Genomic DNA, 26,777 nt, shown 5'->3' with positions numbered 1-26,777 from the left:
GCCCCGCCCACCGGCCGCCTCCCGCGATAGGGGCGGGGGGGCTGCGCGCGCAGCCAGCGCGGGGCGGCGGGAGCCGCCGCAGTGGTGAGGGTCGGGGCGGCATGGGGACCCTGGCCCGTATGCAGGGCCGCCTCCGGGAGCGCACCCCTCGCTCGCCCGCCCGCCCGCTGGAAGGCGGTGCCGGGGTACCCCTGCCGCGACGGAGCGACGGTGTCCTTGGGTCATTCGGCCGTCGATTTAAAGCCCGCCCGTTAAACAGGCGGCGGGGCGCGGGGCATCCTGGGGTGGGCGGAAGGATACAGGCGCCCCGCGGCCCCTGTCGGCGGGCGGGACGGCGGGAGCGCAGCGGCGCCTCAGCAGTGGCCTCAGCCCTGAAACCGGCTGCTGGGGAGCGCCGGGGGGGGCGCTCCTGGGGGATCGGCTTGGCGCCTTCTCGGAAGGCTGACGGAAACGATGGCATCTCTGGGAAGGAAAACTGCGCGGAGCAGTTAGTAACGCGCAAGATGGGCGCCGGGCTTTGCGGCGTGACTTCTGGGGCTTCCTGCCAGGCCGGGGAATAAACGTTTTCACCCCGGTAAACCGAACTCAGCAGTATCGGTGCAAGTCAGTGTCATCAATCGACGGTGAGAGAAAAGGGAGTTAAATTCCAGCTGCTTCCAAAGAAATTACACTTTCAGCATCTGGGAATAATAAAGAATGTAGCATACAGTTTGTCTTTAATTGCAGTCTAGCATGTGAGCTGCTACTTTAAAATCAATTTTATTTCTCTAACTTACTATCCATGATTTCTCTAGCTCTATTAGGACAAGCAATTACTTCCCCCTCTTGCTAGCAGAGTTATAAAGCTGCTGTAGGCTGAATCAGTCTGTCAGCTGGGTTGCACAGGTATGTAACATTGTCACTCACTACATCAATATTGAAGATGCTCCAGAAATCTGTCATGACTCTTACTGGTAGCAGAAATAATGTTTTTGCCACAGAATAGACTTCAATGTATGTCTCTGCATATCCATATATATATGTATGAATACACAGATTTTCCTGTGAGAATGTGAAACATTTTGAAACCTAAGCCACACATTTGACATGGTTAGCCAAAAAAGGGTATCGTGTGGTTAGTGACTACAAGGATGGAGGGCTTGAATGAATTCCTTTGAAGTCTTGTCTCATTTTTAAACTGAAAAAGTTATGCTGTGATTACTGTTCAGGGTTTCCTGCTCCTGTCTCTACATTCCTCTGCAACTACCTTGCAAGTATTTGTTTTAAGCATCCAAGATACTAATTTACAGATGAAGCCATCACAGGATATAGCAGCATGGAAGAGTCAGTGAAATAACAGAGTAGTCCTTAATATCAACATTAATGTAGCAAATTGATCTCCCCATGCACAAATGTAAACATAACAATACTAAAAATGCATATAAGCCAAGCAGGACAAGAAATTGAAACTTTTTCCATATAAAAGAGATGTAGAAAACGGAAGGCTGCTTCTGTTCGGTGTATTTCTATTCTGTATATAAATTACTTAACATTTTCTGTATATCAGTGGCAATTTAAACACAAGATTTCCCAATATTTGCCTGGAGTTTGGCTATTTTTTTTGTTATGTTCAGAAACTGGGCCTCCCTCGTGTCTTTCTGTAAGACAGATGAAGGTCTAGCTCAGATACACTGTAAGATGTGGGACTGTAAACCTTCCACTGGTGCCTGTTATTTGTGTTCATGAGCATGTAGAAAATATTCTTGCATTTTTTACGCCTTGTCAGCACTTAGTTATTTTAAATTTATCTTTACAAGGGTAGATTACACTTGTGGGAAACGTGCTAGCTGAGCAAGAGGCAGCCAGCCAGAGACATCTAGAGATAAGTGGAATCAGTCTGCAGAGCTTTATATTCTCGCCTGCCTTCCTTCTGTCTCTTCAGATTAGCATGTATGTTATCAGGCTATGCTTACAATTTTTGTTTGAGAAAATAGGAGCAGTAATTTGTCCTCTGATACCTTTGCAAAGAGGACTTTTAACTGAAATAGTCTTTTATTCTGTTTACACATCACCTAACGCACTGAGAACTAACCTGTGACTTTTTGGTGCTACGGGAATAGACCTGTTGACACCTGCATTGGGTTGTGTTTACAGTGTTATAACTGGAGTAAATTTGTTTTTCAAATAATAGGTGCTAACATAACCCCCAGCAGCATTGTTTGTCCTCAGATGAGAGCACACTTAACGGTCTGTCTAAGCACCAACAAAAAGCAAAATTCATATATTCGTTCATCTTATAACGGTAAGATGAAATAGTAACCAGGTTAGGAATGTGCAGACACGACAGCTTGCTGCAATTAAACACAGGAAATAAATATGTTTAAGGTGAAATTAACCACTGCACTTATCATTAAGTATGTTGTGTTTGTCTCCCTCCTGATGTTTAAGAGGTCATCTGAATTACATGGTAAAATTCTTGCAGACTCTCTTCTGCATTTAGCTTTGATGAAAAAGTTGATTTAAGGAAAGGGGAAGAGTGTCCTAACGAGACCATCATTTGGCATTACCACAAACCCTCCCGCACTCCCATGCTGCTGCCCACCCTCCTCCTAGGCACCGCTCTCATGCCCAGGTCCTGCTCAGCAGATATTCGTGGAAACGGTTCTTATTTTTGTTTTAAATCTGCTCATATTGTCTCATCTAGTTTTAGGTTCCTGGAATGCCGGCGTGTTGTTCATTAACTTAATTATCCATTAACTGGAAGGCTCGTAAATGCTTTTACCTGCTCGGTTCTGGGTTTCTTTTTCACCCCTTGGTTTCAGATGGAAGCCAGCAGGAACAACGCAAACACTAAGCCGCTTCTGTGCTCAGAGGGATGCTGTTTGTCCCCCCCTTCTTTTGGCTCATTTTTCCGTTCGCGTGGGCCGCTGCTCCCCCCACCCCCGCGTGACGGGACGGCCCCGCGAGGGGGCGCTGAGGAGCCCCCCGCGCGCGCCTCCACAGTGGCCGGCGGGACGGGGAGGGCCGTTTCCCGCCACCCGCCCCGTCATGACGGCGGGAGGAACAGGGCGGCGTGGGAAACGCAGGCTTTATCGAGAACTGTTTGCTAGTATAACAGACTAATAAAAATAATACTCTGAAGGTCAGGAAAGCGAGGAAATCGGAAAAAAGTAAGATAAAGCGTTGTTCTGAAGGGGAAAAAAATGTTTGGCGTACTGCTATGTACATTTCTTAGTGTTTTAAAGTACCTTAAAATATCAGGAACTAAAGAAGGGCTAATCAGCTCTTGCAAAGGTTGTCCTTGACTTGTAAGGACATGAGATGGTGGAAGGCAAAATCACTGGTACCTCTGCTGCTGGAGCAGAGAGTGAGCCCTTGGGGGACACTAGAAAAGGCTGCTGCAGCCTGCAGGTGTGGGGGAAAGATAAAATGTAAGGATTGCTGCCCTGTGAAGAAAGTGATACAGAGAGATCCTTAGGTAACTACTAGGTACAGATCTGGTCAGCAAAACGCCCAAATTTGACATGCATGAACTCTCCCTCTCTTACAGAAGCTTCCTAAATACTAGGCTGCAGGCTTAATGCTTTCTTTATATCCCCTGATAAGACATTTTTAAGGATCTTAAGTGGAATTACCACATATTTTTCATCCATTTTAAAAGCAAGAAGTAATTAAACTTCTTCAAAAAGCTTTTATAAGGACTTTTAATTACCAGTAATTTTTTACAATTATATATATACGACTCCATGGAAGCATATAAAATCAGCACTATGATAATGTACAGCTCCACAGACCAGATTTGATTTGCAACTCTTGTCTCCAAGATGGCAGCACTTGCGATGCGACCACACACCAGTGAATTGCTGTGTGCAACAGAGCAGTCAGGAATTTTGCTCCTGATCAGGGCTCACCACACCAGTGATCGAACTCCAGAGCCTCTCCTGAAGACATTCCCTGACTGATAATCAATTGAGATACAATTCCAGCCAAATGGTGACTCAAGTTAAATTCAGTTCTGGGATGCTTGATAAATACTGCAAGCTTGCATTTGAAGTACAGGTGTGTATACAGTTGCTAAGGGTATAAAACCAGGTATCTACCTTTTTTTAAACCCCAGAAATGCCATGACAGTTTTAATAACGCAAAGATTTTTCTGTCTGAGGGGAAGACAGCTTTTTTTACTAAACACTGATTAGATTATGAGCTTTCCCTGACAAAAATAGATACAAGGAAAACACAGATCACTCTTAACACAGCTAAGACCATTTTTTGCCTATCAGGAACTTGATTTCCAAGGACCCAATCAGTCAAGGTGGAGGCTGAGGAATTTCACAAACAGTAAATCTCATCCTCACTGGGAGAACAGTTTGTTCTTTGAGACATACCTTACATGCTGAAGCTACCCATAAACAACTGAGTGACAGTCCACTGGTAAGAAAACCTGGGAAAAGAATGAATTTCTAGACCTGAGAAAGGGTCTTACGGTACTAAAGGTGCTCAGCAAGCCTGAGTGCCCTGTATATTGACACGATATCACAGTATGTGGAGAAAGGGAAAGGCTTCCTCGGATCTTTCTCAAGTGAAAAAGGCTCTGGTTTGCAGGAAATTATGCTTGTTGTCAAGCTTACTTGTTTTGGTAACTGATTCAATTTTTTTAAGGAGAGAAAAAAAAAGGGTGACTTTGCCATCCCTTTGTCAACGAGCAAAAACCTGGCCTTTTGCTTAGACCAACCGAAGAACAATTCTATTCCCTATCAGGAATAAAAGTAATTTCAAACACAGACAAAGCACAGAAAACCTGTATCTAAAGGGTGAATGCCTTTTAAATGCTTTCAGATGAGAACTATGGACCCCAAAAGTATCAAGGATTATGAGGTGTCTTACATAATTACTGTGGCAAGGTTTGACTCCTATCTTTGACAGTGCAGGTTTTAAATGCACGCTGCTGCATTTACTAAATGCATAAAACTAAAAACATACTAAAAGCCAAAAGAGAAATAAGGAAAAGCAGGATACTCTTACCACTATTAGAAACAAAAGTCCGGAATATTGGCCAATCATAAGTATCATATCCTACAGCAAAGGGCCAGTTCCATGAAATACGAAGATGGATCACTTCTGCTTCAAACTTACATCTTGACCATGGGAACACACTGGCATTTGTGTATGTCATTGCTGTGAGTGTTCCCACACAGCTGCAGATTAACTGAACACCGATGGGGACGTGAATAATGTTGTATCTCCATGAGTGACCAGAGGAGCACACCAGTTTCTTCTGGCTGTGCAATATGGAATGATGCAAGGCAACATCAGTGGCAAAGGAGAGGAACCACATCTTCCCTGAGGAATCCATGTGCATTTGTTTTCTGTAAGGATCCGAACAAAACAGGTATTAGTACCATTATTTGTGTATAAGATTTTAAAGGCTAGAGAATTTCCTATTAAAGGAAAGTTATAAAATTAAGGGGTTTTGAAAATTATAGAATGATCTCATATCAAGGTTTATGAATTTAAAGTAATTTTCAATCGCAATTTTTTTGCCTATAAAAGGTGCAGCTTAGTTTTTATCAAACTCACATCCTCAACAAGAGTATTTTTGTAAATATTCACTGACCAAGTGTCAGATTTATGGTAAAAAGCAAGGGCTTCACATTTTGGTAACAACACTGATCTCTGTAAAGGTTAAATTTAGAAAATATTGTTTAGCAGAAGAGTAAATTAGTGAACACTGAAGTGCTCTAAATTTTAGCCTATTCTAATAAAACTGAGCCACCATTACCAAATGAAAATGCCAAAATCTTTGCACTTTGAGTATTTCACATAAGGCACAGTCCATGTCATTGTGTTCATAGAAGGGTAATAAATAAACTTTGCGCAACATAGCCTTACTCTTTTACTGATAGCAAGTAAGCTCTCTGTTCTGAATTGACGTCCTAATTTTTACTGAATTACTTAATTTCCCAGAGCTTAGATTTCCAAGAAATGGTAAAATGTACCAGCATAGGTAGTTTGCTATTGAATATTATGCTGCTCATTAACTACACTGAATTTAAAAGTACAGCTACCTAGTCACATTTAATAGGGTTTTTTCTACATTTAAATAACTTAACTTTGATCTGTACTATACATGTTTCATAATTATTTGCCTTTGTGCAATTGCTATGTTATTTTGTTCCTTTACACATCCTTTTTATCCACTTGGATCTCAGTCCTGGACACCATCCAAGCAGAGTTAAATAGAATACTGTGAGTCTTATAAAGACACAAAGATAAAACTCATTCATCTCTGTCATTTCAGGGTGGCCCAACATTGCGGCCTGCTCTGTCACTAGTGTTGAGTTGCAAAACAGTTCTGCTCTTTGGGGCTGAGAGCAAAGGTGCACCAGGTCGGCTCATTGGGGTGAGCTGGCTTCAAGTCTCCAGGGCTGCTTCACATTCAAACTCTTTCCTGTTAGTGGATTGAAGGTGAAGCGCAGGGAGAGAAGAGGCTTAAGTCTCACCTCATGTTCTATTCAGTATTTATGCTTATATTTGTAAAGTTTTAAATACAAGGACATCAGGTGTATTGTTGTTTCTGGACTTTGCACACCTGCTAACATTTAGTGTTAATCTAAACTCATATCAGATTTTGTATTTGCATTGATGACCTTAAGTTGTAATCAGTCAAATATTACATTTAAGAATGACGTATTGGTATATGGTACAGTTGATAAACTAGGATACTTGGTGCTGCACTTATACATCTGTATTACTCATTCTCTGCTGAATTTTGAAGGGGTGCAGGGACTTGCCCAGGGACTGTACAATATTTTTCTAAATCACTCTGTATTGCTTAAAATCATATATTCCTGAATTTTGCTTGTATGGTAGACCTACTAATTCCTTCCTGAAAAGACACCAAACATGTTTTTCCCAGCCAGCTTTAATCTGAGGTTTTAGTTAGTGTTATCAGCTGCCCTGAGTTCACAGCATCATTACAGAAAAGCTGTAGCTTTTTAAGCTACATTTTAAGACATTGGGGCACAGCTGTAGCGCATGATTGTTGCCAATTAACACATCCCTAGGAGACTGGTAGATTGGTCCACCTAAGCGTTTGGTTGCCTATGGGATTTTCCAGAGATTTCCTTTCCTGAAGATATTTGAGGGGATTCTTCTCTTGCTAAAAGCTGGAAACCCCAAAGTAATTGAAGGAATCTTATGACACATGGTTGCCTCCTTTGGCCTTATCCTTCAGCCAGACTGAAATATCTAAAGGGAGAAACCTATTTGGAGTGTTGGAGTTACTCTGACCAGCATGGTTTAACAGAGGTATTGGTGAAATCTTGTCTTGCTTTCCATAGCTGAAGTGTTTTTTTTTTTTTTCCTATCTGATAATGCTGTAGCTTTTTACATTGTAAAGCAAGAATAGTGATAGGAGCCAGTGGAATCCAACGCAGGTATTGTACTGCTCCTGGTGCTCCGTGTTTCCACACAGAGGGTTCAGATACATTTTATGCATGCAGATTTAATACAGTCAAGTTCAGATTAGCCAACATGCAGCATGTGATCACAGGTGTATTGGTGCATTCACTGTCATGTACGTTTGTCAGTGTTGGTCATCACACAGTATGTGCTTTTCTAGGACACCCCCCCCCCAATCCTACTAAATTTTACTACATGGATAAAAAAAAAAATAAATCTCCCAACTTTGTTGATACTCTAGCTAAGGAGGGACAGCGTATTTTCTAGCCCACTTCTTGGCCTTCAGTTGCAAATTCAATGCAGTGCTTTGGCTGGCACGGCTATTAGCCGAGTATCTGTTCTGCAAATGAGTCAGCACAGGACTCGGTGCAGGGAGGAGTAAGGACTGAAGATCCGGGCTGTGAGATAATGAGTGATTTCAGCCCCTCTATCCATTTATTTTTTTTTTTACTGCTGTTACTTTCTTTGACTTAAGCTCTTGGTTCTTCCTTTTACTCTGTCCCTACTTCCTCCAAATGCCTTAATATTGTTGCCTCCCACCCGCATCTCTAGGCCTCCCAGCTTCGTTTCCCCACAGAGAAACATTTCAGCCTGCTAAGGGTTGCTGCTGCCATCTCCTCTCCTTCCAGCCTCTGCCTCTGTGGCTGCCAGGGAGCTCCAGCTCCCAGGACCGGGACCCTCTCGCCGGCTCCCCCCTTGCAGCGTTCTCCTCCCAGGGGGGCAGCCTGGCAGTAGCCCCTGGGTACCTTTGTGCAGGTCAGGTAGGAACGGCTCTTGGGCCCGCTGCATAGCACTGCCTATGCGGGGAAAAAAAAAAAAAAAGTGTGTTAAGTTTCTGTTAAATTTAAAAAAAAAAAAAAAAGGACGTGCTGGTAGTCTCTGTCTGTAACCGTTGCTGAGCAGATCAGAGCAACAGCGGCTTTGCACAGCTTTATTTAAATTGTTCCTCTGTTGTTTTTTTCTCTGCTCACGCAGATCCTATGAAATACCACCCTGAAATAAACTGGCTGCCCTCACAGCCAAATGTAACACCAGAGCACTTGACCTGCGTGTTTTATTTTGTAGAGAAGCGAGCGGAGCCTCCCCAGGGCGGGCGGGCGGCAGCCCCGGGCCGGGCGGGCGGAGGCGCCGCAGCCGCTTCTCTGGCCGCCGCCGGGGGGCGGGTGGCACACGACGCCCGCGCCCCATCGCCGGGGCGGGGTGGGGGGCCTCGCTGGCCGATGGGCCAACCTCCCCGCTCTCCCCCAGGGCCTGGCGCCCAATCCCCGCTACGGGCTCTCTCCTCCCAGAGGCGGGCGAGGGGCGGGACCGGCAACACGCGAGGGGCGGCCCCGGCGCCGGCTCCGCTCCGCTCTCGCCCCGGCGGCGGCTGTCGCTCCCGCTTCTCGCCGCCGCTCCGCAGCCGCCGTTGCTGCCGCCATGAGCGCAGACCCCGTCGTCGTCGTCTCCGCCGCTAGGACCGCCGTCGGTGAGGGGCCGGGCCGGGCCGGGCGGCGGGTGTGAGTCCCCCTTCAGGGGCCGGTGCTGAGCGCTCTCTCTCCCTCTGTGTCTGCCCAGGCTCCTTCAACGGCGGCCTGGCGGCGCTGCCGGCGCACGAGCTGGGGGCCGCCGCCATCCGGGAGGTGCTGCGGCGGGCCGGGCTGGCCCCCGCCGAGGTGTCGGAGGTGATCCTGGGGCAGGTCCTCACCGCAGGTACGCGGGCGGCGGGGTCCCCCTTCCCGCGCCGGGCGGGCTCTTCCTCTCTGCGGCCGCCTCCCCCCTTGGCTGCCCCGCAGGAACGGCCGGCTTTCGGGTTTCGGAGCATCATTGCTCGCCGCTAAGAACGTGGTCCGCTAACAAAGGACTTGAGCGGCATCTTGGCCGCTTCTTCATCCGCTCTGGATGGCCAGACCCATTGCTGGGTTTTTGGAAGGGGTGTGGTGGGGGGATAGTTCGGGTTTTTTTAAATCTCTAAAGTAGCTAACAGTGTACGTGTGAAAGTCAGATTCTTTTCTTTGTTACAGCATCCCTTCTCTCGCGTTGGTTATCCCCTGTCGTAAACTTAGCATCATTAAGTAATGATCACTCTGAGACTTTAAGAGCGAGGCCTGTGTTTGTGTTTATCCGCAAGACCGACCTGCGAGATCTGTGATGCCACTTGCCTGGAGACAAGTATTTTGATTTTATGAAAATGCAGCTGATAGGGAATTGTTTGTTTTGAACGGCCTCTGGCTTTTTCCAGGGTAATGTTTAATCAGTAGAGTCATAGGGCAGGCTTGTATTTTAAAGATGGAGGAAGAATATAAAGGAACTAAATATTTTTATCTTACTTAGAGCTGATCCAGATTTCTGTATATTTTTAGCTCACTGAATGATGTGCTCTCCTTATCCCTTTCTATGCATACAAAGAGCTGGCGTTACTTTGGCCTGGGGAGCTGCAGATGAAATGTTTTCTTTGAATATAGTGCTCCTACTCTCTCCATCAGCATTACAACAGAGAAGGGAAGCTTTCGGGACTGTCCTTGCATAATTGTGCTTTTGGTTTCCATAGGGAAAGTTGTCTGCTGGTGATGTACAGAAGATGTCAAAAAGAAACCCTTCAGCGAGTAGCAATTTAAATGAGTTGTTCTTACCTTACACACATACAACAGGCTCGTGCTAGTTTGAAGTTGGCATTTCATCTGACGTGCCATCAAAAGCAGAGTTGCAAATATAAAACTATCAGTAGCAAATCCCCCATCTTGCAGGTATTTTATTGATCAACAATATAAATGAGACAGGTAACTGAGCTCCTCTTTACAGATTACTGGTGGGAACTTCTCTATCTACCAACTGAAAATAGGAGCAAGCTCTAAATTTTGGTGGAATCGGGGTACCTGTTGTGAAAAGTGACAAGGCCGGCATTTGTTTTTTAAGAACAGACAAAGGAAAAAACACTGCCTGTTCCTGCAGGTGCTGGCCAGAACCCCGTCCGACAGGCGAGTGTTGCTGCGGGGATCCCTTACTCTGTGCCCGCCTGGAGCTGCCAGATGATCTGCGGGTCAGGCTTGAAAGCAGTATGTCTGGCTGCTCAGTCCATACTGACGGGAGACTCCAGCATCGTAGTCGCAGGCGGCATGGAAAGTATGAGCAAGGTAAAGCAAACAATTGCACTGACATTGCGCTGACTTACTGGGAGCAAACAGCATTAGGTTATGTTGAAACCCTGTATTTAGGCCAACGCTCTGGAGGCAGATTGAAAGAGTAGCTTTGGTTTCTGCACTTGGGAATGAATTTGCACATGCAACAACTGACTTCAGTAGCTTTTTTTAAAAAAAAAGACCTCATACTGGTAGCTACTGAAAAGGTGCCATGCAAACACATTTAAAATTCCATTTTAATTTCTACCTAGCCCTTTTTTGGTGCATGACTTGCTCATGGCAGTTGGCAATAGACAGGGTCTTTTTGCGTTGTAAGAAGCCCAAAGAAGGAGTAACTGGAAACATTATTGTTCGCCAAGCAATTTGAGCTTGGAAAGGAAAGGAAGCATTTTTATTTCAAGGTATTCATGCCATGGCTGTATTGAGGAATGGTGCTGGGCCAGTGATCTGATGCCTAGGCGGGAGATGGCCTCTTCTGCCGGCGCTTGCTTGGTGCCTGTGCTGAGAGTGATGTTGGCGTTCACTGGCAGCAGAGTGTGATCAGAAACCACCTACAGCAGGCTGGTAGGATGGGGGACCCACAGCTGTATGGCCCCAGGGATGAGTGATTCGATCTGTGGAGAGAAAACGCTTGCTGCTTGGTGATGTGCTGCTGGGGAAATGCACAGGCCAGAGCGCGCCAGCTGGCAGACTGCGGAGGGAGAGACAGAGTGGGCAGCCGGGGAGACTGCTGGGATTTGGCGTAGCTACCTGCAGCCGCAGGGCAGGGTCTGTCTCTTCAGCTGTCTGGCTGTATTGTGCACTGGAGATGTAAAACATCTAACTGCTTTTGAAATACCTTCTTGCAGGCACCTCATGTAATTCACATGCGAGCTGGGGTAAAAATGGGAGAGGCTTCCTTGCAGGACACTATAATCCTTGATGGACTTACAGATGCATTTTATCAGTATCATATGGGTATAACAGGTATGTGGTGACAGTCCAGAAAATGAAATGGTAAACTGGGGAGGGGGGAAGAATTCACTGATAGGAAATTTCAGAAATCTGAAGTTTCACATAAGGTGTTTCAAGCTGCCCTTAAGTTGTAGTCCTGAAGAAGAAAGAAATCCCTAATACTGAAAGGCGTTGAAGGCATTTTCTGCTTTGTTTGTAAAGCTACTGGGGTTTTTTTGTGTCTGAGCTAATCTCGCTGCATCTCTTCTGCATCTGAGCAATTTAATTTCAGGAAAAACAAGCAAAATAATCCCTGTATGTAACTGAAGCACTCAGCAGTACAGATTTACAGTGGGCAGGAATTACCTAAAAAATTACCTAAATTACCATGGATACACATGGTTCTGCAACTTCAGATTATTGCATCCTGGATGGGATAGTCAGCCAACTGCTTTTGCAGACCCTGCTTATGGAACAGAGTAACTTCAGAACTGTTCCCTCCTCTGAAGTAGTTGTAGAGAGATCTGAGCATAATAGTCCAGAGAAGCAATAAACTAGAAAAGCTTGTTTGCATTTGTATTTAACTTGATGTACCATCTGGGAGGAGATCCTGCACAGGAATTTTCACCCTCAAAAGAAAATATGGTAGAGAATCATGAGCAAACAAAATGAGGAAACAAGCTTAGCTGCTTGCTACAGCAAACATTAATAATTACCTTTGTGCTTACAATTTTGCAACTTAAAATGTTAGCATTTCCTGATGGCAATTTGCATTTTGTTCCTATTTCAGCTGAAAACGTGGCCAATCAGTGGCAAGTCAGCAGAGGGGAGCAAGACCAACTTGCTGTACAGTCACAAAACAGGGCAGAGGCAGCACAGAAAGCTGGCTATTTTACAAAAGAAATTGTTCCTGTTCTTGTACCTTCTAAAAAAGGTAGGTGGGAATGAGATAATGAGAGCTTATTTTTAAAGAGAAAATATCTGTTTTCTACTATGTCTCCTATAACCAGTGTATGGTTTCCCACTTATACAGCCTTTTCTGTAAGCTATTCTCTTAAGTGTGTAGCCTGTTGTTCTTTTTTTCAGCTTTCAGGCGTTATTTTTTAAATAAGAGAGAATCATAGTGCAAATGTGGAATATCTAAATGTTGCTCTCTGCAAATACTACTACTGTGTTTTATTGGAGATGTAATTACTACCTAGGCAAACTGCTGAATTAAGCTAGGCTCAGAAATGGTACCAAAATCAGTATTTTTCATTTCATTAGGATCCTGCTGCACCAAACTTAAAACAGTCACGTTGATCTGGCAAACCTTGCCCACCTAGTAAAATACACAGTGACAATAATTAGGGTTACTAGTTAATTAACTAGGTCAGGTTACATGTATTAGGTTTGTTTCTCTTTAGGTCTGTTAGGGTCATAACCAGACCTATTATGGTGCTTGAGCCAAAGGTCTGTTTCTAGAGCAGGGGAATTTCCCCAGCTCCTTGTGAGGTGGATGCAGAAACTGAATTTTCCAAATAGAAATCTAGAATCAGTTGTTCAACGTTTGCATTGAATAGACCCTGTGGGAAAAGTTCTGGCATTAGGCTGGTTACAAACTAATGAAAGGCTTTCCTGATAGCAGTTTAGATAATGATATTTAATGACTATTTGTAATGAGATTCCTACAAGTATCATTTGGAAGACAGCCTTCTGCTTGGAAGAGAAGCTTTTGGCTTAGGAACAGCAAGAGCAAGATCTGCTTTTGTACAACTAGACAGTATTTTAGTTGTTAGTGTTTGTCTTGGAAAACCCAGCTGTCTGTCCTGCTAGAGGCAGCTGGAGGGTTAGGGCAGTTTGAACTGCACTGAGTTGGAAGCTGTATCTGACATAAGAATGGCTTGTTGGTTAAAAGGACTATGGCCTGTTGTTTGCGCCAGCTTTCTGTTCAAGATGTCTGTGTGTCTGATTAGACCCTCCTGTGAGTGTAATGCTCTGTTTTGCAGGTCCTGTAGAAGTTAAAACAGATGAACACCCTCGACATGGGAGCAACTTGGAAACAGTGGCAAAGCTAAAGCCCTGTTTCCTGACAGATGGAACTGGCACAGTAACAGCAGCTAATGCTTCAGGTTGGTCCGTCTGACTAAAACCAAAATGGGAAAGAACAGCAGCTGGTTGTGGTTCAAGACAAGGTCTCTGCGTGGGGTTTGGCTGCTGTGTGGTTACTGATGGAAGTGTTTTTGCAGGAAGTGGCAATGTGTTCAACAACATGGGTAGAACTCAAGTATAACTGGTGGAGGATTTCTTTGCAGATGAGTTGTCTTTTGTTTGCTTGCTTTCTATGAACCAATACAAGTGTTTGGACAATAGCAACATTTGATAGACTGGAACAAATAGAAACTAAATTGTCTCATCTTAAAACTATCTGTCCAGTGGTTTCTAATACTGCAGGTCTAGACAAAGGAAAACTTAACGATTCATGTTTGAAAACGTTACTGCTGTGGGACTAACTCTCCTGCCACAGGTGGCTTTGAAACTTCTTCCTTGGGCCCTTATGCTGCCTCTTCCAAAGCATACCTAATAAATCTGATGTGTTCTTTTTTCAGATTGTGCCTCAATTCTTACACCTGCTGCTTTCTAAATAGAAATCACAAATGTGTCACATTTACAGCAGTATAGCTATGTTACCCACTTTAGGTGTTTGTGTCAGAGGTCAGACTTGGTTGATCTGAACAATACTGACCTAAACCAATAAAAGATTGGTGATTTTTGTTTTGTCTAGGCTGTGAACTTATGCAAGCAGGAACAGGTGGTACAGTAAAAGCCATAAAGCCCAGCAAATACAGACAAGTTTTTTGTCATTCCACAGGTATAAATGATGGAGCTGCAGCTGTAATTCTAATGAAGAAATCGGAAGCTGCTAGGAGAGGTCTTATGCCTTTGGCTCGGATTGTATCTTGGGCTCAGACAGGTATAGATCCATCCATAATGGGAGTAGGGCCCATTTCAGCAATAAAGAAAGCTGTAAGTAATTATCTATCTATGTACCTATTATTAAAAAACTCTTGCTTGTAATCGCTTTTAATTTTCTGGCCGTGTCTTTGTTTTTTTATATTCTAAGAAAAACTTAGTAGAAAAAATAAACTAAGTGAAAACAAAACTTAAAATAGTGGGGAATATATAAAAAGGTCTCCAACCGTTACCAGGCTAGTGCCTGCTTGTTGGAAAAAAAATGCATAGGTGTATGAATGGAGTTCAGAGCACAAACTAGTCAGGTTTGTGGAAGGCCACCTGGATAACTTAGGGGGCTAAAGATCAAATTACATGGATGTGTATACTAACCTAATTTGGGGATGATTTGGTCCTGCCACGATATGGTTCTGATGCTGTGTCTGGCCAGGTTCGCTTTCAGATCACTGCCTGATTGCATTTGTAATAGTACCACCCTGGGAGAAGGGCCACTGACTGCATCTGCATTAGTATCGTGATAGCGCCCTTTGTGTTTTAGTTTGCCCTGCAAAAGGGTTGGAGCGTGTAAGTTGGATGCATTTCAGATGAAACTAAACAAGGTGCGCTCCAGAACCATGTCTAATGTGCTCAGACCATTATTGCACCCACTGAGGCGCTCTGTGTTCAGCCCACAGGACAAGGTTCTTGGATAAAATGCCCTGAGTGAGCAGCCCCTATGGTACCACACTGCTTGCTAATACAGACGTAGCCCATGGTAACCCCAGCTGATTATTTGGTAGGACTGAACTATGAAGAGAGCTCTTGTACAGCTGATACGGATAGATTTTCTTTAGTATTCCTTCTTAGTTTTATTTATACTGTGTAAAGGCCTTATTTTGTTCATCTCTGAAATGTCCTGACAGTGTAGAAGCCTAACTTGAACTCACCCAAGCTCTGTGGCTTTTTAATGGGAAAATCAGAACTATAATGCCTGAAACTTTTTCTTACCAGATCTCAAACTGTTCTTTTAAATCAAGAATGCTGTAAATGCATATACAATACAGTTTAAATTGTAGAACAGACAAGCTGTATTTAATGGTACCTATAACTTTATATGTATGCTGAAAAAGGGCACACTACTACTTAATGTGAATTTTGCAGTGTGTGCTATCAAACACTTCACACCCTCCATATATTATCAGTTTATCTCTTCAGAATTTCATAGTAGCACTTTATAGTGAGAGAAGGGCTAGGCCCTGCGTTTTAGTGTTACAACATAGTAAATCTTTTAAAACACTTTTCCCAGAAGGTAAATGGTTTCCATATTGTCTCCATAATATCTAGTAGAAAGAGTCCCTCCTCCTCAACTGTAGTCTTGGAGATGCACCAGTCTGGCTAACTAGTTGTGAAACATCATTGCTGCAGGTAAAGCATTGCTGTCAGAAACAAAGGGAGTGGAAGTAAAAATGTAAATATGTGAAACATGCCTAAGCCTGTACCCAAACAGGCAATTGCACCACAAGTTTCTCAAGTGAAAACATGAGCCAAACCATCTTCCAAAATAGCTGCCTGTGAAAAGCTTCAAGCGACATCTCTCAAAGGCAGGAGACTGGACAAATTACACTTGACACCTGTCACTAATGGTCATGTCACTGTTTCCTGTGTAAAAATATGTATTAAGGAGAGAATCTCTAATGGAATCATACTTGTGTCCTGAAAAACTTCCTTTTAATCTGCTAAAATGTACTTTTGAAAACAGTGCTTGTTCTGTCAAGGGCACCACACACGGTCTGATTCCCACAATTGCACCACCGCCACTGCGTGTGTAAAATTAGTCAAGATTTTTTAAAAGCAGCCAGCATGTTACAGCACATTGTACTGACTTCTGCTGACACTGGGGTTTTGTCTGTTGCCTTCGAGAATTCTGTCATCAACCCTGGCTATAAAAGAATTCCTTCAACTTTTTGGAAGTGGTAGCTTTGAATTGCCCAATTGACATCTTGGGAAAAGCTTCCTCCAGCCCTGAGGACGACCTAAAAGATAAAGCCTCTATTTCTTTTCTCAGATTGACAAAGCCAGCTGGACTCTGGAACAAGTTGACCTGTTTGAAATTAATGAAGCCTTTGCATCGCTCTCTGTTGCAATAGCAAAAGAACTGAAAGTAAATCCAGAAAAGGTAAATGAGTTATGTTTCAGGCTTTAATTAGTGCGCCTCTTGTAATTCAAAGTGGCTCTGTTCTGTGCATCTGGATTGTATTCCAGAGGCGAGTAGGGTCCTCTTGCACTCACTTTGCCATAGGCAAGAAGGTCGGCATTTCGTTACGCTACTGTGCTGTAGGCTTGCTTTGGTAGCAGGCACGGGTTCCTGGCTGAACAGGTGCCCACCCTACGGCAGCGCCTTGGAATGCAAAGCTAGGGAACTGCTTGAGCACACTTACTTCACTTCAGGATATGAACTTGCTGCCGGAAGCGTATTTGACACATTCACATTGAAACTCAACTAAGCTAGTTCAATGATTTAACTTTTCTGTATTGTTTTTTTTTTAGATTAATATCCAAGGTGGAGCTATTGCTCTTGGCCACCCTCTCGGTGCCTCGGGTTGTCGCATCCTTGTTACTCTTCTACATGCACTGGAACGAACAGGTGGAAAACGTGGTGTTGCTGCTCTTTGTATAGGAGGCGGTATGGGAATAGCCATGTGTGTTGAGAGATGAATGTGACTGGAAGAAGAACCCAGCGTTAACTAGCTTTTAAACAGTTTACTAATAAAACTTCTAATCATGGAGCTTACATATGGTTGTTTTGCCTAAAATTAAATAAGCTTTTTGCCACTCAATTGCTGCCTCGACAAAAAGATTAGTGGCTACTGCAGGCACTTGAGTTGTTAACACACATTAGAGCTTAAATTCTCAACCCAAGGACTAACCTCACTTTCAAGAATTAATTTGTTCACGAGAAAATTGCAGCAGCATTCAACCACTTGTTTTATTAACATTTTAGTTACAAGAGTGGGAAGTGTAAGTTAGACAAACATAAATAAAACCTAAGTTATTCTTCAAGTGCTCCAGAGTGAACTGCATCTTCATAGCACCCTCTCTCTTCTTTAGTTTCAGGGTGCAGTTTAATAAGATCATCAATTCGAAGAATAGTAATTGCAGCTTCTGTTGCAAACTTTAGGCTCTTAGTTTTGACCATGGTTGGTTCAAAGACACCGGCTTGCTTATTATCACGAGGTTTTCCATTGATCAAATCAAGACCAATCCTGCAAAGAAGAAATACTGTCAGATGAGAGGTAGGAAAAGTAGAGATAGAGTTGGCAGTATGCTCTTTAACTACTACTAGGTGCCAGTGGCGCTTATGCAGGACTGAAGGATGGAGGGAGGAAAGTGTTCAGTGATAACCTACACCCTTTTTTTCCATGCAAATCATGGTTCAATGAACTGGTAGAACAATTTTACATCTAAGTCACCAACCCACTTCACTTGTAATAGCCTTCCTAGAGGTAGATACTTGCCATTTTAGATTTTTGCGATCTGGGTTAACTTGAGCCTCGTTGTGGAACGCTCTCAACTTTGCAACAAGATCTGTCGCATCTTGAGCAGCATTTACTGCCAACGTATTTGGAATTATTAAGAGGGATCTTGCAAATTCTGCTATTGCGAGTTGTTCACGCGATCCCTAGAACGAGAAGAAAGTGAAGAAAGTTTTGTTGCAGCAGTTGGTTTGAAAAGGAAAAAAATATAGCCACCAGCAAGAGTGTCAAGAATTGACATGCAAAGCCTATTTTTAGGTCATCATCTAGTCTAATTAACAGAGAAATAATAATTCATATCCTCCATTTTAAAGAACCATTTTGCATTCTGTAAGATGATTAAATTTTCATGAACCACAGAACTGATTTCCAGTAAATAAATGCTTGAGAATTCAAATTTTCCTAGTTTAACATGACGTGCACACTGTTACTTCTTCATGCAAGACTTACCATGCTGGTTGCGTAGTTTTCAAGATATATTGAAAGTGCTGCCTCTACAGCACCACCACCTGGGACCACAGACTTGGATTCCAATACCCTTTTAACAACACAGAGTGCATCATGTATAGATCGCTCCATTTCATCACACATGAAGTCATTTGCTCCTCGTAAGATAATTGATGCTGAAGTACGAGCTTTTGTACTGGGGGAAAAAGGAATCAGAAGTCAGCTGTGTTGAATAGAATATAAATTAAAACTTTTCTTGCTGAAATTTTTCTTCTAAAGCCAAGTTCAGTCGAGACAGATTCTTTCAATATTCAAAAGAAAATATCAACATTGTTATGCATGCACTCTTGCAGGATGTGTGCATAACAACTTAAGTCAGCCAGTCTTCCACTATAAGTGTTAAGATGTAGTTGGCACCTCATTATTCAGATGAAATTACTCAGATGGTACCTATTTCCCTTTACTGTCTGTAAAGGGAAGCCAGTTTAGAAAAGTCAGTCTATCAGATTGTCTCTCACATTATGGTTGATGAAAACAGGTGTCCAGCCCCAGCAGAAGCGATTAAATACTGATACTTTCACCTCTAATTTGCAGCGGACTTGGATCCTCTCTCTCATGCATATAACTACTCATACCATTGAAATAGCATGGAAGTAAATAAATGGGATTTTATCTCAAACTTAGTAGAAAGTGTACACAAAACTGAGTATTTTAAAAAGGGTCCTTACTTTTTGATTAAAATCAGCTCATCATCACAGATTCTTTCCTGAATCACCTCTTCTGCCTGTCCCAGCATTAATGCTTCAAAACTCTCCTCACCTTCAAGGTTTGCAAGGGTTGAACATATGGTTGCTTTAACAAACAAACAAAGTGAAATTAGCATTCAATTCCAGCACATCCTTTGCCGACTACCCAGAAGAGGCATACACAAAGAAAAACAGAAATAAAAGCAGCATAGTTTTTTCTTAAATTCAGTGGCACTTTTAATTCTCGGGTAGAAATTCAACATTCCACAGTTTGTAATTGATACTGCTATTTTTACTCAACTTTTACAGCACTTACTTTTCCACAGCTAGTACAAGCTCCTGTGCTTTACCAGAATGAAAATGCTTTTTGCAAATTTAAGAATTGACAGATAAAATCTGTATAGGACCAGAATCTTTTTCAGTATGCATTTAATGATTCATGAGTTCATTTGTCTTGAACTATCTAAACAATATACTTAACTCTCCAAACAAGGGCTTATTAATGTGTGCTTAATAAAGACTTCTAAATAAATACAGATTCTGGCTCAGCTCTACCCATCCTCCACTCCTTGCACGGCTTGCATGTTAAGAAGCCAAGTTTTGAAAATTAGTTACTAATACCCTAACAACAGCTTTTACTTTAAAAAAAGTAAAAAAAATTCTATATATACATACCTCCAGATGCCTTAGCAATCCGCTTAAGGTCCTTTTTTACAACTCTTCGTACTGCCATAGCACCAGCATCAACGAAATATTTCAGACACATATCATCAATACCTCCAGTGGTGAGAATAACATTGGCACCAGTGGCCAAAATCTTCTGGATCCTTTCTTTGGTAATATCTGACTCTCTGCAACGATAAAGTGAAAGTTATTAAAAAAAAAATCTATTTAAAAGTCTAGAATCACATTATGTCAACCCATTTCCTGAAATCTTAATGCAGAGCCCTGGAAGGAGAAGGGACATTGCACATACTTGGATTTCTTGAGAACTGACTTAATGGTAGTTCTGCCCCCAGAAGTGAAGACTTACCATTAATATTTGGTATCGCTGGGAAATGTTAACATTTAAAACATTTTTACCTCTTGTGCTTAGCCAAAATTACACTGAGCCACCTCAGCTGAAGAGACCAAAACAAGCCTGTGAAACCCCACTGTCTCAGTTACTCAAGCTTCCACACACCTCTGCCTTATCTGGTCCAGCTTCTCAGGGTCTGAGATAACAATCTGAACACCAAGCTTCATTTTTGCTTTCTGCAGGCTGAAATCAAGGCATGCAATCTTTGCGTTAACTATTCTCTTGGTCATACCTGACAAGAGAAAACAAGAAAGAAAAAGGATTTTGTCAAATCGAGTTAACAGAACGTTGAGTTAGCATTACAGATTAAAACTGTTACTTTCACATTTCAGATTTCTATTAAGTTTGCTTCTCTGCCTCCAGTTCTGCCCTAGTACAGAAAAATGCTAATAAAGACTTTCGAAGAGGTTTCTTAAAAAAACATCTCCTGTAACCTGTTACCTTTCCCCATCCGAACAACATGAATGCCCATGAAAAGCTGATCCATCAGTCTCACACCCTTTAGGTTACCTCATACCAATACAGCTCTGCTAAATGTACCAGCTCCCTATGAACTTGATGTTGGCTCCTGTCCTGGTTTAACCAGGATAGGGTTAAGTTTCCCCAGCAGTGGGGGGGAGCTCTAGCTGGGTTATTCAGATACCATGTGGAAGTCACATCCTGGCAGGTCACATTTTCCTGGCGCGGAGCGCGGTGCACTCGTGGTTTTGTACATCGTGCTTCAAACTGCTGTATTTGGTAGCTATTTTGCTCTGTTCATTGCTATCACTATTACTGTTATTGTTATTGTTGTTGTTGGTTGTGTTGCTATTGCATTGTTGTATTAAACCTTTCCTTATTTCAGTCTTGGGGCTTTGTATTTCACTCCCTTTGTGGGGGAGGGGCAGCGGCCGCGTGGTCTCAGACCCCGGCAGGGGCTAAACCACCACAGCTCCCCACAAGGGAGGTGCTCATGTTCCAGAAGATCTCAGTGTTGGCATGCTGATACTGAGCGAGGCAAACTACAGTAACTTGCCTACTAGCTGGCAGACCCTAGAAACCACTACCGAAGCAGTAAGTTTCTAATGTGTTTTTGTTTAATTGTTCTGGAATTGAAAACCCACATGATTTGCAACGGATGCAGTCAGTAAGAAGATCCATGCAGAAAGACTAAGAGGGCTGCGTTCATACAAAAGCATTATAAAACAGCACGTTCTTACCCTGTGAGCCCACCACACAGTTCAGAGCGTAACCGTTCACAAGTATGCTCTCTTTTTGGCTGCGGCCGTGTGCCTTCAAAACATTAACCGAGTTGATTGGATACCGAGCCTGACCCTTCTGGTCAGTGTATTTAACTGCCTGTGCAGCATCCACCACCATATTAGCAAAGAAATCACCATCACTAAAATGCTGTTAAGGTTAAAATTGAAGATGAAAACTAGCATTACACTTAAACAAAAAAGTCACTGACAGTGCCCAAACTAAGTCAAAAACTGTTTCCAAACAAGAACTCCAGAAAGGCATGGAAGTACTAGCTTTCTTTACCACTGCCTTAAAGGAATGAGTAATTCTTAAAGCTGAAACACTGGTAAGAAAATTAGGACAGGCTAGAGTAATGCTTGCATTTTACACATCTTTTGTTCCTTAACAAAAATACCCATCCTATGGTCAGTCTGCATTCCCTTGTTAGCACAAAAGCTAAAAATGCATTTTTTTTTGTGATATACAGTAAAATGCAACCTTCTTTCCTCTAGTTTCACTCCCCAGGTACTTGACTTCTGTAACACGTTCTTCCATTCACACAAAACCTTATGTAGTCTCACTAACATGCAATGTCATAAGGAAACAATACACTGTTAAACGTATTGTTATGTGCCTAACCAGGTTTAAATAAATTGTGAAGAGTCTGAACATGTTTTTCTATATCAGAAAATAGTATCTGTGAAATGTTTTTCACACCCCTGTGAGAAAAACAACAGCTTGAATGCCCCATTCATAAAACCTGCTGCAAAGGAAACTAGCCTAGCTACTCAAGTTCTTCAATCAACCACTCTCACTTAACTAACTTGATCAAGTTAAAGGATACATTCCTATAATTTTAGAGGACATTGATGTTTTAGCAGCATTAATTAGGCACTCCCTGCCCAATTCATCTGTGTTAATAATAAGATTTTCATTGATGTAGCGAACTGCTTCCCTGTAGAATAAAGAGAAATACTGGTAAAGAATTTCACCCCCACAAAAAGACAAAAATCTTACATGTTTTCAGTCCTTCTAAATGTTACCTCACAGAACACAGGCATGAAATCAATTCCTCTTCTACGACAGGAATGTGACATTTTAATGTGATTACAGAAAAACAAAATTTAAAAAAACCCCAAACCAACCAAAAAGCCCAAAACAAAACACCATATCCACTTTGCACCAAGAAGTCTGTATTAACAGAGTCACAAATACAGAAATAAACAAAAAGCATGCAGTTATTGTACCTTAAAAAATGCAATGTACTTGAACTATATTAGTTTCTTACTTGCAAGCAAGTCGGTATCCGCCAATAATGGAGGTAGGATGAATTTTCTGTTTCACTAGCTCATCTGCATTTTTTAGAAGTTCTGCAGCAATAATTACCTGTTCGAAATACAAACACTATATAGATGTATTCCATACAAGCAAAGTAACCACCTGTTGCTATTAAGTGGAAAGCAGTCACAAGCAGTTGTCCAATGTCTACTCAGTGGAAACAAGTACTTGCAACCTATAGTTTCTGACATCAGGTAACAGCCACCTCATTCCACCTCCCTGCCCCCCCCACCAGCTGTCAAAAGTCTCAGGCAAGTTTTCAACACTCAGCATCCTTATTAGTTGTAACACTCAATCTTCAAGAAACGAAAAAAATTATGAACAATTATTAAATTTACAAAAGTTTAATGAATAGTATATTATGCATTATGAAAAATATGAATACTGAAACTGCAGTAGGCAAATTCCATTCCAGAGCACCAGCTGCATATGGAAACTAGAATCTCTAAAAAACCACAAGCCTAATTTGTTTATTCTGTAACCTACTTTGAAAAGACTTTCGGTGTATCTGCCTGTAATGCTTTCTTACGTACCACTGAGGTTGTCCCATCGCCAACCTCTTTGTCTTGCAGGTCTGCCAGTTCACAAAGAACTTTTGCAGCAGGATGTTCCACTTCGAGCAGTTTCAGAATGGTTGCACCATCATTAGTAATGGTCACGTCCTAATTTTCAGAAATCAAATGTTAATACAAAGTGTATTTCTATTGTGTTTTTATTGTTGTGTTTCACAACATTCATACAAATGAAAATTAATTATTCTTTGCAAATATCCATAAAATAACTATTTATACCAAATGCTTACTGCTTTTTTAACCAGGAGTCCCGTTCTAACAACGGAAATATTGCCAGTGCTGAATCTTTATGTTACAGAAACTCATCAAGTATTTTGCATGTACCAGATTAGTAGTAGTGCAGTGACTACTCTCTAATACAGTATTTTATTACAGCAGCCTGTAAAATGGCAAACCTTCCTCATTTGCTTCAAATGTTTTAAAATCTGAAATATGGAATACTGCTTCAGAATTGTTATGGCATTATTTATTTTTTGTTATTTCTCCTAATGTGGAGACCAGGATATACAAGTCAACACCACCACAAGACCTGACTTTAAATGTAATGGTGATATTAATTCCTGTGAATTTGACCAATACTTGTAAGTAGTGACGAGAACTTATACGTAGAAAGGAGACACCTGTACCACATAAACTACAGTACCAGATTAAACTAAAATGATGTAGCATACATTACCTGATGCTCAGTTTTACCACAGTTCTCCTACCCCCTCTCAGAACCATGAAAAAAACAGGCACGTGCACATTAGACCTATAAAGCACACTAAGTGGAAGCACTTTTACACAGGAACACAAGCCCTCCTGACGCTTCTTAAAGAAAGCTTACTTACCCCAATATCATCCACCAACATCTTATCCAGACCAACAGGCCCAAGCGAACTCTTCACAATATTGGCAATAGCAGATGCAGCAGTAACTGAATAAATAAATGAAAGAAAAAAATGGTCATCTTTCCAACTTTATGGTGATTCAGGTTTACAAGAAAATGTGCCAAGAATCTACCATTCAGAAACTTGAGATAAGTGACCTAACTCAGGATTATGTTTCAGCCTAGCTAAGCTAGTAATGGCTCGATGCTACTAAAAAATACAGCTGGTATCAAACCTCACTCTTCCCTCCAAGCTGGTTCAGCTAACCAACCTAGCAAAACTAACCGATCAGAAAAAAAGAATCGTTTTCTGCTGGCTTGGTAAGATGGAGGACCTACTGAGGTCAGAAAAGCAGTAGCTTTGCAGAGGAGGTATGCAGCACTGTTTCTTTTGGCAGCAGCAAGTCATGCCATGAAACTTCACTCTCATTTATACCTCAGTTCTAGGCAGATACAGAACTATGGTATTACTGTATATCAATTACACACCTTTTTGTCCTGATCAGGTCTGTGACTGAGACAAAACATTTATTTTGTAACTAAGTCAAGCAAGTGAAAGTGACCTTTCAGCCACTACGAAAGTAACATGAAACCTCTAACACAGCAGCTTGTGTTTAAAGGATGTTCAGCCAACTTCATATAGGAAAAAGATACAATCAACCTTTTCCTTCAGACCGTGGCAAGTTTTTCTTTATCCCACAAGCATAGCCACTTAATCTGGAAACTGAAAAAGTGGTAGTAGAATGGGAATAGTTACAACTCAAACCTTCACTTTGAACTTCAAACAATGTAAGTATTTTTTTGTTTTGGAGGATTAATGACAGCTTTCTGAAAGAAACACCCGTTGAATCAAAGGGGCCATTATCAAATAGAATCTCAGCCGTAGATTAAGGTAATTCTCATTGTAAGTGTTCTGCCTAAAGTATCCTCAGAACTGCATGACTCTCACGATCATCATGAATCAGGTCTTCAACTCCTTCGTCTTTTAACTACTCGGAAATTAAGAACAGTCTCAGAATTTGCAGCCTTCCCCCAAGACCTGGGATAAAATCCTGAAAAATGTGGAACCTTTTAAAACTACAGTTGAAGACACTCATCTTGAGGACGGTCCCCGCTTTCAGAAGCGTGTTATTTCCCCGCACCGTGGACCAGTAAGCTTCCCCAGCCGCTCCTTTCCCACCGAGGTTCCTCAGCCAGTCTGCAGGGCCTTGCCGGCTCACGCCTTCCGAGCTCGGGACGGGACCGGCCCGACCTCCCCTCAGGCCACCCCGCTCCCGCTGTGCGCTTCTACCAAGGAAGAAAGCGGGATGCCGGACCACTTGGCGGCCAAGAGGCCTGGGAGCGGCGCGGGATCGCGCGAAGTTCTCGCCTCCTCGTGGAGGCTGCGGAGAAGGAGCAGGGCCACCCGCCCTCCCTCCCGGCGGCAGCGGCCCTCCCCACGGCTCCTAGCGGCTCGGGGCTGAGGGAAGCGGGCGGCAGGGCGAGGCCTTTTCCGGGTGGGGGCAGAGGCGGGTAAGCACATGGCGGCGCTAACGGCCGCGCCATGTTACCTCCTTTCTGCCCCTCCCCCCACCGCTCACCACGCTCCCGCCGGCAGCGCGCGGCCGTTACCGTTTTGCGTGCGGATCGCGTCGCCGCTGGTCCGCTCGCCAAACACAGCCAGGGGCCCCTCCATCGCCGCCATCTTCCCGCCCAGCCACGGCGCGCAGCGGAGAGGAAAGGCAGCGCGCGGAGCCGCGGAATGGCCAGAGGGCCGTAGGGGATGCTGGGTAAACCCCACCCCCCGGCAGAGGCTGGGGCACAGGGGACGGCCCCGCGCACGCGAGGGGCGTGGCCACGCCACGCCTGCCCAATCCAGGCGCGCGGCACGGCCCAGCCTCAAGCCGCGATTGGTGCGCGCGGTGGAACAAAGCCGCCACGCCGAGGGAGGGGCAGGAGCACTTCCAGGAGGTTCTAGAAGGTAGGGCGGGCCGCGCGCGTGCGCGCTGCATCCCCCGCCCCTCAGGGGCGCGGCGCGGGAGGGGGCGGAGGCTTCCCCACAGCGAGGGCTCGCTGCGGCGGGAGGGGCGGAACCTCCAGGTCCCCGCCAACGGCGCGGGGTTTGGGAGAGGTCGGGGTAACGCTGCAGCGGCCGGGGAGAGGGCAGCGGGAGGGGGCGACTCAGCGGCCGCTGCCGTGGGGTAGGCGGTACCGCGGGCCGCTTGAGCCTGATTCAGTAGCGGGAAGTCCGCCGTCTGCAGCGCACAAGAAGCAGTTTTGCTTTTAACAACGGCGGGCAGTTCTTGTAACGGCTTTGGTAGGCGCTCGGAGCCCGCCTCCCCGCCTTGCCACGCGCGGCCGTCCGCTTCCTGAGCCCAGCTCCCGTTTCTGTAGCCCCGTTTCAGAAAACGTAGCCTCAGTCTTTGCACATCGGCACCTCCTCACGCCCTTTCTCCAAATGAAAAAATTAAAGATCTCCTGAGTCGAGAAAAGCCTTTTTAACCAAGTAATAAGCGATAGGACAAGAGGTAATGGCCTCAAATTGCGCCAGGGAAGGTTTAGACTGGACGTT

General features: G+C 43.6%; 2 protein-coding genes and 1 non-coding gene across 3 annotated transcripts; 1 reads left to right on the top strand and 2 right to left on the bottom strand.

Moving 5' to 3' along the window:
• The first annotated feature begins 8,758 nt into the window (after positions 1–8,758).
• Positions 8,759–17,214, top strand: ACAT2 (acetyl-CoA acetyltransferase 2). The gene is made up of 9 exons (XM_074818661.1): positions 8,759–8,908; positions 8,998–9,132; positions 10,372–10,553; positions 11,408–11,525; positions 12,283–12,426; positions 13,481–13,603; positions 14,344–14,498; positions 16,489–16,599; positions 16,971–17,214. The coding sequence occupies exons 1-9, from the start codon at positions 8,860–8,862 to the stop codon at positions 17,136–17,138; spliced, it is 1,185 nt and encodes a 394-aa protein (XP_074674762.1). The 5' UTR covers positions 8,759–8,859; the 3' UTR covers positions 17,139–17,214.
• A 170-nt stretch (positions 17,215–17,384) lies between these two features.
• On the bottom strand, positions 17,385–25,998 carry TCP1 (t-complex 1). The gene is made up of 12 exons (XM_074818660.1): positions 25,838–25,998; positions 24,189–24,274; positions 23,320–23,448; positions 22,737–22,834; positions 22,293–22,403; positions 21,427–21,608; positions 20,333–20,459; positions 19,825–20,000; positions 19,132–19,255; positions 18,407–18,599; positions 17,939–18,102; positions 17,385–17,686 (listed from the first exon to the last, which is right to left on the bottom strand). Exons 1-12 carry the CDS (start codon positions 25,908–25,910, stop codon positions 17,473–17,475), a joined length of 1,677 nt encoding a protein of 558 aa, XP_074674761.1. The 5' UTR covers positions 25,911–25,998; the 3' UTR covers positions 17,385–17,472.
• LOC141921963 (small nucleolar RNA SNORA29) lies at positions 24,842–24,977 on the bottom strand. The gene has a single exon (XR_012622846.1). It is a non-coding gene; the product is annotated as a small nucleolar RNA SNORA29 (small nucleolar RNA).
• Positions 25,999–26,777: the final 779 nt, after the last annotated feature.

Source organism: Strix aluco, chromosome 3, assembly GCF_031877795.1.
Source record: "Strix aluco isolate bStrAlu1 chromosome 3, bStrAlu1.hap1, whole genome shotgun sequence".
NCBI lineage: Eukaryota > Metazoa > Chordata > Aves > Strigiformes > Strigidae > Strix > Strix aluco.
This window is presented reverse-complemented; position numbering and strand designations above follow the sequence as displayed.